The sequence below is a fragment of the Cyprinus carpio genome, chromosome B7, assembly GCF_018340385.1.
Source record: "Cyprinus carpio isolate SPL01 chromosome B7, ASM1834038v1, whole genome shotgun sequence".
NCBI classification, from domain to species: Eukaryota; Metazoa; Chordata; class Actinopteri; order Cypriniformes; family Cyprinidae; genus Cyprinus; species Cyprinus carpio.
This window is the reverse complement of record NC_056603.1, coordinates 29606487-29619844: the sequence shown is the minus strand read 5'-3', so window position 1 is coordinate 29619844 and position 13358 is coordinate 29606487. Positions and strand designations below refer to the sequence as shown.

Here is a 13358-nt window from a genome sequence, read left to right as displayed (position 1 = left end):
AATTTCTTTTTTTTTGTATTTTAATACACAACAGAAAAGCATTTATACAAAAAAAATTAAAAGGTGACAGCTTGAAAACATTTGCAATTTTTTTGACTCACTCATCAAGCACAAGAAAATAAACATTGTGGTAAAAAGCCTGCCATTGGCAACATAAAAAAGTTAATGAAGCCAACATGACTTGGAATTTGGTCAGTCTGCCCATTAAATTTAACTTACCCAGTCCATAACAGGACAAGATATTGCAGTTAAAAGTTATAAAAGATGGTTTCATTAAGGGGGTGAAGCCAAACTGTAAAGATCCGAGTGACTTGCCATGTAAACCCTGGGATGCATCTTTGTCGAGGCTCTTTCAACCCTTTGACAAGATCTCATTTTCAAATGATCCCATATAGTTAAAAACAGAAAGAGTGACACAAAAGTGTGTTATTTGTGACATACAGCACCCACAACATACTGCATTCACGCTTTACATTTCATCCGAAAATGGCTTTGGATTTCTGTAAAAAAGTACACCCATTTAATGTTTGCCCCAGATCCAACATTGACTAAAACTGTTCAAAAGTGGCCCATCTCTGCATTTAAAAAAATGTTCCCTGGAAACATTCAAGTAATGTTTTCCAAGCTCCCCTCTGGTGATGGCTCCGACATACTGTCTTCATTAGAGGAGCAGGGCCTGATTTGGAAACATGAGCTGGGAGCCCACTCCTAAACTACATTCTTCAGATTCCCTGTAAACAAGCAGGGGAGGAGACAGAGAGGGGTAAAGACAATTTTTAAAAATGGGTCAAAATGAATTACAGAAAACATATTGAGCAATATTAATACAGTGATGGAGACATTTGGTGTAATCACTGTAACTGTGAAAGATTTACAGATCAAATCAGTGCTGACAAACCCAAAGATCTACAAAAACCTGAGATGTCCACCTGAACGAGAACCTACCCCAATTTAATGTCACAATGACACAAACTGAAACAAAGAAAAGAGGATTCAAATCTCGAGGGAGAAAAAAAACAGGATTTCCTATGACATATCTTACGGAAGCACAAGCTATTCAAATATTTCTAAACCTAAATCAATTTACATGGATTTTCAAACCGCAATTTGCATTGGAATTGAGCCTGCCATTCACACTAACACTATACAGTTGAGCTGAAAAAGGACGTCCCCTTTGTTCCCAACCAGCTGGTGTTTTGATAACATTATGGTTGGCTAATGAATTTGAATTTAAGGCACTAAAGGAAATCCTGGTTTTAAAAAAGGAATCGACAGGAAACCATACTATATACAAAGCCGTCTTTATAATCATTAAAAAAAATGTAATCTCTTTTAATAGACATTTTAATCCACAGTTTGTCAAGAAATGTAGATGAAGTTATGACTGTGAACAAAAAGCGTTTCCTTAATTTTTTAGGGATTTAATCGGAAGCCATACATTTACAGTGACATTTTAACACTATTTTTAAACACAACGTGCTCCTTTGACTTTGAAGGTTGCGGTTCCGAAGCCATTGAAACTAATTACCTTCAATTCTCATTTGAAATGAGCAAGATTTTCCTTTCCTAAAACTCAAGTGGTTTCACATTGAGGAAACCCATAAATGTTTATGAATCTATTTACATGTAGAATTCAGCAGATGTCTGATGATCTCCCATCTTCAAGTTTCCGGCCTACATATGCATGCTCTTTTCAATTATGGATTGTTTTCAGGGATGGAATCAACAAAAATGTCCAGTTTGTTTGTAGTCGGCTACAATATGCCCAAAACAATACGGTCTCTATTAACACCCACTGTTTAAAATGATATGGCCTTCGAGATGAGATCGATAAACTGCAGTATTTGCTGATCACAACCACTGAAAACAACCATGTATGGTGTTTACTCGTTTTTGTCTCTTTTTCTCTCAGCATTTTATAACGCAAGGCTGAGTGTCGTTAATGTTACCCAGATGTGCTTGGAAACTCCGGTAATGTGTAACAACTGCAAGCCTCTCTATTTATTACCTGCATTAATCAATCGCAGTTCTTCACAGAGAAATGGTTGTGCATATGGTCAGAACAGCCAATGTTTGGGAGGGTCAGGCAAACAGACTTCAGGTAACTCTCATCAATTCGTCTTACATTTGCTTCCCTCATCTGCACAGTTTCCCTTCCCTCATAAACACGGCGCTTATGTGATATACATCCAAACACTGAGCACAACAGAAAAACCCTAATTAAAGCGTTTAATTGATGTGAGCTGTTCAGCTGAGGCACATGGGGCTGTGTGAGCTTGTTGAAAACCGATACAGGAGTCTTTAGAAAACCCTGCACTTCAGTGGTGGAATTTAGTGCCTAATAAAACCTCATCACAAACAATTACTTCCTACTAATATAAACCCAACTATTTGTCGTCTATTGACCAGTGTGCTCCACTGACCGGACTATCCAAACAACATCTACAATTTAAAATAACTGCCTTACAAATAGTGCCAGCTTAGTCCAAACCACTGGCCAGGTATAACACCACAAATACTTCACCTGGCACATAGATGTCTCATGAAATTAGTTTAGTAAACTTTATTTTTTCATTTCATTCATTCAGTCCTAATTCAATTCTATTGTTCAATCCACTTATATATATATATATATATATATATATATATATATATATATATATATATATATATATATATATATACGCACAAACAAATACACTGAAAGTTTATTTAATCCATTTGTGTTAATAAATAATTTTTGATGCATTAACTGAAACTTTGCAGTGTTATTTTTAAAATATAAAATAAATGATGTATATTTTAAATCGTAATTTATTCCTAATTAATTTATCAATTGTAATTTATTTTTATTTTAATGCATTTATTAATCATCTAATTTATTTACAATTTATTAAATTGCTATTTATTTAGTCATTACAGTGTCACTGGGATCATTCATCAGAAAGCAATCAAATTTGTTGATTTGGTGCTCAAGAAACATTTTTTTCATTATTATCAATGTTGAAAATGGAATGTGCTGCTTAAAACTGTTGTGGAAACCATGATATAATTGTCTAATGATTCTTTGCTGAATATAAAGTTCAAAATAACAGCATTTATTTAAAACGCACTTTATTGTAACATAAAAGTATGTCAATTTTGATTAATTTAATGCATCCTCACTGAATTAAGCTATTACTTTCTTCAAGGAAAAAAAAAATCTTCCTGACCCCAAACTTTTGAACTGTTGTAATTCACAAACTTATCTTTGTACTTGTTCGATTTCAGGAACCTACTCTGGATATGTTACATAAGATGTGCCACGTAAATGTAAAATTACAGACAGTAATCGCTCCATCAAAACACATTTTAAACTAAAAATACTCAAAAACAATTATATCTGAGACATAGTTAGAGGTTTTACATAGCGCATTTAACATACCACACATAAATCCTGTGTTTCAACATGGCAGAACAGATGCCACTGAAAAGTCATACATGCCTATATAAACACACTGGTTAACCTAAAGAAGCCATATAGAATCTAAGTACAGGAGTTTGTCAGTTCTCATAAAACTAAAGATGTGATGTGTTGCGTGCAGCACGGGACACTTAACCTGGCTCCACAAGCTGACCTCTGTACACTATTTCACTCACTATGACCCTCTGTAAGCAGATGGTCCTAAAAGCCAAACTGATCTGGAATCTGTGCTCATGTGTGATAGCTTTGCACATACAGCAGTCCTAAGAGATGGAAACCCTAAAATGGAAGTTGAGCAGTCTGCGCCTTAAGCCCTTTTTAATTAGTCTCTAGAGCTGCGGGACACTGCAAACACGTAGCACATGCTACCCATGCCGCATGGGCACACAAAATAAGCATGTTTGTGCATATTTGTCATGTACTGTTTAAGCAATAGGCAAAAAAGAATACATGAAGAAAAAACAAAAAAACACATACGAAAATTTCAGACTCAGTGTGCAAGGACCTTTCAGACTGACATCACAAAAAATGGACTGTGTCAGACGAAAGCCTTTATGTGATATTTTACTGAAAACTGAAAATGAAAAAAGTAAAAGTCAAGTAGTGTATTCCAGCCTTAAGTTGAAGTGAAGGTCAGAAAGGAGGCTGTCAGTTGTCAGACTGTACTGACTGTTTCCTCGTACGATGAGGTGGTGACCTCTGAGGGACCTTTAGGTTAGCAGCAAAGATGCCTGTTCTCAAGAAGAGTAAGTGGAGAAGACGTTAAGCAGAGCAGGGGCCGGAGCGAGAGATCAATAAGATGTAAATGGGGAGAGAAATGTTTAGTCGTAATTGAAACGCCACTAAGTAGACTGAAGCTAAGGTGGAGCAGATGTGACTGTCTGTTTCTTCAGCTTGTTCATGAGTATTTAAACTCATGGGCTGCTCAAAAGTCAAGGGTGGTTAAACAGGTCAACTGCATCCCATCAGGAGTGAGGTGATAAGAACAGGAGACCACAAACTGCCACTCTTGTCTCTCTCATAAACACCAGTGGTTAAGAGGGATGAACACTCCTTTCTTTAAACAGATAGTTCACACAAAGATGAACATTCCGTCATTATTTATTCATGACACACAAAAAAAGATTTTATCCGTACTATGGAAGTCCAGTGTTGTTTTGGACCTCTTTGACTTTATGGCCAAAAGAGTTATCAAAACATCATCATCATATATTTTTGGGTGAACTACTCACTTAACACATCACACCAGTGTTGTTATTGTAAACTAAAACTATTGGATTTGAAATAAAGCTGATATAAAATTAAATATTAGATAAAAACTTAAATTGGAAATGTTGCCTTGTCAACTACTTAAAATAAAATAAGTTATTTTATAAGTACTATAAATAAGCACTAAATCAAGTACTGAAATGACAAATTAAATAAATGAAATTTAAATAGAAAAAAAATAATAAAAATGTCAAAAGCACAACATTATTTAAATCCAAATTATGAATCTGAATCTAAATCTCGAGAAGCAGAGCATTTTTATGTTAAAGAATGTAATAGTAATGGTAATATATTTGACCCTGGAGCACAAAACCAGTCTTATGTAGCACGGGTATATTTGTAGCAATAGCCAACAATACATTGTATGTGTCAAAATTATTGATTTTTCTTTTATGCCAAAAATCATTAGGATATCAATTAAAGATCATGTTCCATTAAGATATTTTGCTAATTTCCTACCGTAAATATATCAAAACTTAATTTTTGATTAGTAATATGCATTGCTAAGAACTTAATTTGGACAAATTTAAAGGTGATTTTCTCAATATTTAGTTTTAATATAATTTATATATATTTAATATAATTTAATATAATATTTTTTGCACCCTCAGATTTTTAAATAAATGTATCTCGGCCAAATATTGTCCTATCCTAACAAACCATACATCAATGGAAAGCTTATTTATTCAGCTTTCAGATGGTGTATACATCTCAATTAAAAAAAAAAAAAAACCATTATGACTGGTTTTGTGGTCCAGGGTCACATATTTTCACTTTCTCACATATTGTATATTGTATCATGTAAAGTATGCACTTTGTGTTAAAATAAAGACAGTATGAAATTACTTTCAATTAGGAGTTTATGGCTGCATGAACACAGACACATTATGAATCATTATCAGATATTAATTAATTCATTGGTATTGTAACAAGTTTTAGATATAAAACTGAATAATTCAGTAAGACAATGTGGTGTAGGTCAAACATGATCTAACAATGATCTACATACCTGTAATGAGATGAAGATTTTTTATTATTAGGTGAGCAATCTCTCTAACATTTTTAATGTTGATATTTATATCCTAACACAGACTGCAGTGACCCAGCACTCAGCTAGTCTGCCAACGATACAACCAGTTGTAGTTTTAATATCAGTTACTTTTAATACTTTTATGGAAGTATTTTTCTAATGAGCTACTTTAACTTTACTTGAGTCAATAAATATTCACAAATGTATCTTTACTTTTACTTACAGTAAATATAACAATATGGTATTTTAAACAACAACAGGAAAATAACACTGCACCACTCTATGAGTAAAGTGAAGGACTTGTTCTTGTTCTTAGACACAAATAATGCCCATGTGTTAATATTCGGTACACTGCTTTTCCTTTTTCGCTGCCAGGTTTTTGCCCATTCACACAGATGTTAGAATGAGCGCCAAAGGAAAAATCTTTATTTTATTACATCCAAGTGGCATCTGAAATGTTCTCAGCATAGCTCTGAAACATGTTTTGAGTCTTAAGACTATTGTCCCTTGAGAAGGTGAAAAGGCAAGAGTTTGCTGAAACCTCAAATAAACACACACACAGAGTTCATGCACAATTGCAGCCATAAAAATAAGTTCTGACTTATAAGAAGAACATAAAAACAAAACCGTGTGTCAAAGGAGTAAACCAGACACTTTGTCAAGAAACATCTCGTAAAATGTGTGGATAAGTGCGTGTCTGGGACCCTGCACGTACATGTGTGCAAATGTTCCTAGTTTAGCCTGTTCTCATTCTCATTCCAGCCGCTCTCTTGAGACTTCAGCTTCAAGTTTCTAAGAATGCTTTGCTTATTTGTTTACTAATGACCGGGAACATCAAACAGACATGTTTCTCTTTTCTACAGCTGAGGAGAGCCTGTCACAGGGGACAACTGTGGTTGGTTTAAAGGTCTCCCTGGTCACTGGAGGGGGGTAGGACACAAAGTTCTTGAGGAGGCTGGAGGGACAGCTGGATGAACGAATGACTGACACGCCATCCTACCCATCATCAATGGTTTTCCAAATAAACAGACCCTTACTTTAAATATTTTAACCAGCTTTGAAAAGGACAAAAGTCATTCCATCTGTGGAAATGGTATTGGATTTAGTGTGGAGAAAGGGTGATATTCAGGGTTGGTGTTCGTGTTTGGTGAGTTTCTGGCTGTCGTCATGGTGATTACCTTTGATGGTGCTGATGACCCGCTCCAGATGCTGGCTCTCGTTGCGGTCGGGTCGGCAGCTCGGGCTGATCTCCAGGGAATAATCCGGGCCGTATTCGGTGAAGTACTGGATTAGAGATAAGCAAAGCATCCTTAAAGTGACAATTCTTTACTGGAGCGTTTATTATAAATGATTTATTTGTGCACTTATTTTTGTCCAAATCCATGAAACACAAATGAAGATATTTTGAAAAATGTTTTTACGTTCAAGGGCTCTTTTTTCACAACACTGTCACAGTTGAAATGTTCTTCAAAAGTCTTCTTTTACTACATGGATGGATTATGGGTTTGAGATAACATGAGGGCAAGTGTATGATGACAGAATGTTTATTTTTGGGCAAACTATCCATTTAATTAGATATTATTTGTTATTATGTGTATGCTACTTACACATCTTATGACTTGCACTCAAAGGAAGTGCAAATGACCAGCATGGCGGGCAAACCAACATTTCTCCAGCTAGAACAGATATCTGCTAAAAACAGTTTCACTAATGACCTTTTAATGTGATCTAGGTTTCCATCAATAAAATAAGTCCTGTTTTTGCGAGTTTTTCTCAGCTAGGAAGCAGCATATACTTAAGTAAATCTGGGAAGGTTTAGTCATACTTCCACTTTCTTCCCAACACACACACACACAAATATACATCATCTTGCTGGATAGCTGTGCTTAGTCTGTCACAGTGTTCTGACCCTTGGATTGAGAAGGCAAGCCAAAAAAAACAGTTAAAGTTTCCCCTATCATGAACTGCATCTGAATTACAATTAGCATTGCATTATGATTTTGAAATGGAAACTATATGAACTGGCCAAAAAGACAGCCAGGCATTCAAAAACACTCTCTGCATTGTGTTGGTAGGGTTTCTGGTGTTTAAATTGGATAGAGATCAGATTTGGTTGTATGTGTGTTACATGCATTAGCTCAACTCTGCTTTCAATTACTTGTCTTTTGTTTATCCGGCTTACCTCCGGTCCCAGTGTGCTCCAACATGTTAGGGATTATACAACATATGAGTCTGTGAATGTGTGCAGTCTCACATGTTTGCACACACGCCTAAGTAATGTGGGAATAGGATGCACTTGGACAATGAATTTTACACACATAATTAGTTTGATTATACTGTTAATACGCATTCACACACACACAGGAATCCACAGCATGCCACTTGTTTTCCCATGAACTCAACTTTTCCCAAGAAGGCTAATCTGAAACAGCATTGTCCACAGCTCTGCTGATTGTTTAGTTTGGACCAAACTAAGATCAGGTTGAAACTCTCTATATTAAAGGGGTTACATCACCCAAAAATAAAAAATTCTGTCATCAATTACTCATGTTGTTCCAAACCCATAGGACTTGTTTATCTTGAAAACACAAATGTTTATTTTTAATGAAGCCTGAGAGATTTCTGTCACTCCATTAAAAGTCCATTCCACCATATCTCTGATGTGCATAAAAATATAGAGAACATAATCCATCTGAATTTATGCCATAACGTTTTATTTTGGGTGAACTATGCCTTTAACTTTTGCCATGATGGAGAAAAATGAACTTGTTTCAAAAACAGATGACAAACAAAGTTGATTAAGTCAAGAGAAAAAATTAGACAATACAGAATATGGTCAGTAACTCTCTCCTCAACAGGGCAGACTAAGAAAAAAATACAATAATGACCCACTCTCAGAGTCAAAATATGACCCAACACTTCATTGTCTCTCAGTGTCCCATCATAAAGGTGACTTTAGGTTTCATCTCTTGACCTTTTGAACTCTGACCCTTAACTATCAACACCACCCAGCATCCATTATGGACTTCCCCAAAGCTCATTTCCAGCATTTATTCCACTCCGGAATTCTGGGAGCCAGCTACTTCCTAGACGCAACGGCACAAAAAGTCCCACCCATAGAAGAAGATACAGAGGCCACACTAACTGTTACTGTTGTGGCGTCACAAGTTTTCTTTCAAGATGAATGAGATTGGAGGGGTTAAGGAACACCTGAAGACCTGTTGTCTCCTCTGCTCAAAATTCATAGTTGACAAAGCTTTATGAAATCATAAGCTCACACAACATTCCCTAAATCACTGAACACAGGGTGTTTTTATTAGCATCTTAAGTCAATAACATGGGCGGAAAAACAGCATCTACTGTCTGAAACACTTCCCTTCTAGATTGGTCAGTACGTGCGGGTGGCAATGAGCCAAACCCGTGCTGACAGTCTGTCTGTCTCGCACTTTACAGTGAAGTACCAGACCTGGTTCAAGGGGCAAAACTACAGACAATGCAAACATAACACTCCTGGCACTCACAACATCCTGTTGAACTTGCTGTGAAAAAGCTGGCAGCCAATAAGAACTTGTGTACGTGCATCAAAAAAAGATTTCAAATGTTGTAACACTGAGACAAGAAACTAAAACAGCTGAACTGTGACGGCGGACTACCCTGCTGTGCATTATGACTCAATACAAATCAATTTGCAAGGCAACTTGCCCATCTAAAATGGCTCCACATTCACACATCCATACTCGGGTTCTCTAAAAGGTCTGTGCTGTCTGTTTCTGTTATGCCTGGTGGGGTCTTCACCCCCTCCTCAAGTTATTCAGTCAGGACAGAAGACCTTACAATCCGTTTAGCACTGTTTGACTAGCGTAACCACAGCTGTCATCTTGAGACTGTGTTCATGTTAGCTGTCTGAGCTCATTAATGAACGATACACCTGTAAACTCTAAGTGGCTAAGTGTTTGAGATCATGGATGGAGTACTTCAGTTGCTCAACGGTATGTTGAAGTTGGTCTGTAAGAGACACTGTTTGTACAATTGGGAGAAGTGATGCAGATTGTCCATTCCTTGTAACCCCCCTCTGAATTCTTATTTGTAGTGGAGCTCAATAAAAGAAGAGAGAGAGAGAGAGGATCAGACGTCTATCTGGCTGACTGGCTGCAGGGGGGAAACAGAGCTCTGGGTGTTTGTTATTTCATTGGGCTGTGCTGAAAATAACTTGGCAGAAACAAGTGAAAAGAAGTTTTTTTTTTTTTTTTAAAGGAGGATGTACAGATGTTGACTGGCCACAGAGCAGTGAGGGCTGTTTCCACCCGCGGATTGAGCTGAGTCCCTGACAGCACTCAAACAAAAACACAGCAAATTTCCTACCACTCGCTGATAAGATTTGACCAGAACAAAGCCACACATTCCCAGTCTAGCCAAACTGCCCATCAACAGGAACTTTTTTGTAGATTTAACACTTTCCTGTCCTCTTAACCAATACAGATAATGTTAAAGGTACAGTATAGTTCACCCAAAACTGCAACTGTTATCATTTACTCAACCTCTTGACATTGCAAAATTTGTATTGAAAGATATTTTGAAGAATGTTTGTAACCAAGTTGTTTTGGTGACCATTTACTTAAAAGAAGATTACTATCTTACCACTTAGTGTGGGGACCAATTCTCACTATTAACTAATTCCTTATTAGCATGACTATTATTAACATATTGGCTGTTTATTACTACTTATAAATCACATAATATTGGCTGTTTATTCTATATCCCTAATCCCACCCAATATCTAAACCTAACAACTATCTTACTATTAATAAGCAGCAAATTAGGAGTTGAGGCAAATGTCATAGTGTCTTTGAGGCAAATGTCATAGTTAATGGTTTGCTAATAGCAAGAATAGGACCTTAAAATAAAGTGTGACCAAGAAGACATTTAAAAAAAAAAAGGTTGTTTTTTTTATGTTCCACTAAAGAAAGAAAGATATACAGGTTTGGAACAACATGAATTTCATTATTGGGGAAACTATCCCTAACTTTTTTTATAACACAGATATTTCGATTTTTTTGCCAGTAAACAACAATGCTAAGTTGTCAACTCTACAATATTCATTCTCTTAGACAAGAAAAAAAAAAGCTTTAGTCACACTGAGAAAGTCTGCAACGCTGCTTCATCTATTAAGGTAAAATTCACTCTCTTACAGTAGGTGTTGCTTCTAGAAAAGCAGAATTATCACAGAAACCCTGTAAACAAAAAGTTTATCAAACAGCACTCATATTTTCAAATGTTTTTTACACCAATACATGTCTGCATTTTCATCTGGGACAAAAGATGTCAACCCAGAAAAGAAACTGGTTGAAAGGGTTCAGATTCTTCACTGTTGTGCTTTAAAGTAGTGTTTTTTTGCACTTTAATCTGTTTAAAACATTTGTTTACTTTAAGCATATTTTGTGCAGTTTTTTTTTGTATTTAAATGTTCAAGGTTTTTTTTATTATTTGGGGGAAAAAAGTGCTTAAATTTTTAACAATGAGAACAACACTGATGTCTGCTTACCTTCTCAAACTGTATTTGTAATGTAATTCAGTACCGTAATAATAAACAGTGATAGCTTTAGCAGTTGTGATATGAAAACTTTCATACCGTCTTATGCATAATTCTAACTAAATCAATACTGTGAGTTTAGGGCATGGGTGATTTATTGAATAATTACAGTCGTGCACAACAGAAGACGTGTCTGGGAAACCTCTCTGGAATTCCATTTGGTGTTATTAGTGGCACAAAAATTACACACTTCACCTTTACACAACAACTTTAATTACATACTTCCCAGTGACACAACAACTTTAATGCCACAGCATCTCAGAGACTTGCATGTCTCGTGATGTTAGTCACCCTACAAGGTAAATAATTCACTGTGTGTCCAGAGATGCTGACTATCACAACATCTCAATCAGCTAAATCTTGCCAAGGTTTGTGCAATGATTTAATCAAAATATGCTGAGAGATCGAAGAGAGATGCATAGTTGGTGCAAAAGTGCTGTCAGAAAGTATCTAGATTGACACACCGTGGTCTTGCATTAAAAGGAGACAATGGTGCTAATAGTGCCAACAATGGCGTTTATTTAAACCAATATCAGGGCTGTCTTGGCCCAAGCACAGCACAAGCTTTTCCAATTCATCAGCTTCTTAAAGAGAAACAATTCAGGTCTAAATAAAAGGCTCTGCATTTTTTTCCTAGGACTCTCCCTTGTGAGAGGACTGTCTATATTAGCCTCACTTTTTCATCTCTCTGTGTCTGTGACAGGGCCTGAATGAGCTCGTTGTATGCCTCCACTCCAGTCTGTCTTCATTGTTTGCAGTCCTGGCAGGGCAGAACCCAGACCGAGCCGCCTCAGAGTCTCAGCAGCTGGACCGGCTCGAGGGGAGAGAGAGAGCGAGCGAGCGAGATTGCACAGGTACAAAGTGCTTCTTGTTCCACCTCTCTTTTCCCAGCTTCTTCTACGCTGCAATACTCTTCTATCTTTTTTTTTATACCCCCATTGGTGGATGCCTCTCTGTCTTTTAACATCCTTATCGCTCTCTCTGCCTCTCTCTCTCCCATCTTTGTCTTTATGGACTCACACTACAGTTAAATAGTGTTTTGTTTGGCTGGGATGGACACACAATAACAGTGCTGGTAAGGAGATGGGGGTTCCACTCTCTAAGAGGGAAGGAAAGAATGTTTCATGCTTTGAAAAGCCGATGGAGGGAACAATAAAGGAAAAGAAGCTATAGAGAGAAAGAAGAGGTATGAGAAGGAGATGAGAGGAAGGGGGAGAAGGAGTGGTGGTCCTAAAACCTCAAATATGCTGTGGACCGGCAGACTTCGGCAGAGTTCTTAGGAAGGGCTGGTTCATAAGGCCGTCATATGAAGAACATAATGTTTGGAACCAAATAAATGCTTTTCACCATTAAATAGAACAGAATAATTATCAGGGCAAAGACCATAAGCACACCACAGCATGTACACTGACTACATTGTAATGAACTATGAATACCAAAAGCTATAAGGTTTAAATTCTAAAGGTTTTAAACTACAAAATGTTTTACAAAAGAATTAAAAATGTTGCCAAAAAAGGTGCTGAAAGAGTGCAAGCATTGCCAAGATACAGCATTACTGCCCATTTGTCAATGACTTTGAGGTACTTTTTGTAGGGTACTGACTGACGATCATCTGATCTGAACTGGGTGAAGTCTGGACAAACATTCTTGGAAGGAATAGTGAACAGTTTTCAATAAGAGTCACAATGGACAATAAGCAGTTTGGCCAGCACTGACAAACAGACCTGAACGAACTCTGCATCATCCAAAGAATATGAAGAGAGCAGAACCAGGAATTTATAAAAAGGATTTCCAAAGTTACAAAGCACATAATAAAAAAAAAAAAAAAAAGTATTAACCACTAGATAATTACTGTATATTTTCCCACTTATTTCACAACAATCAATAAATCAATAAGGGTAACATAGAAAAATACATACTGTTTAAAAGTTTGGGGTCAGTGAGATTTTCTTTTTTTAAAAACTGATCTGATCGTTTTATTCAGCAAAAATTGATCAAATTAAGTT

General features: G+C 36.5%; 1 protein-coding gene across 4 annotated transcripts in view; it reads right to left on the bottom strand.

Annotated features, from left to right (window-relative positions):
• Positions 1–45: 45 nt before the first annotated feature.
• LOC109093625 (histone deacetylase 8-like) overlaps positions 46–13358 on the bottom strand; it is a 31989-nt gene continuing 18676 nt past the window's right edge. For 2 of the 4 annotated variants that reach the window (XM_042728277.1, XM_042728280.1), the window contains exons 10-11: positions 6941–7046; positions 47–731 (exon numbers count right to left, since the gene is read on the bottom strand). In XM_042728277.1, coding sequence (XP_042584211.1) covers positions 709–731; positions 6941–7046 — 129 coding nt within the window. In that variant the 3' untranslated portion in view covers positions 47–708. Of the gene's footprint in view, positions 732–6940; positions 7047–13358 lie in introns of those variants that run through there. The other 2 variants (XM_042728279.1, XR_006155228.1) reach the window with 2 other exon arrangements.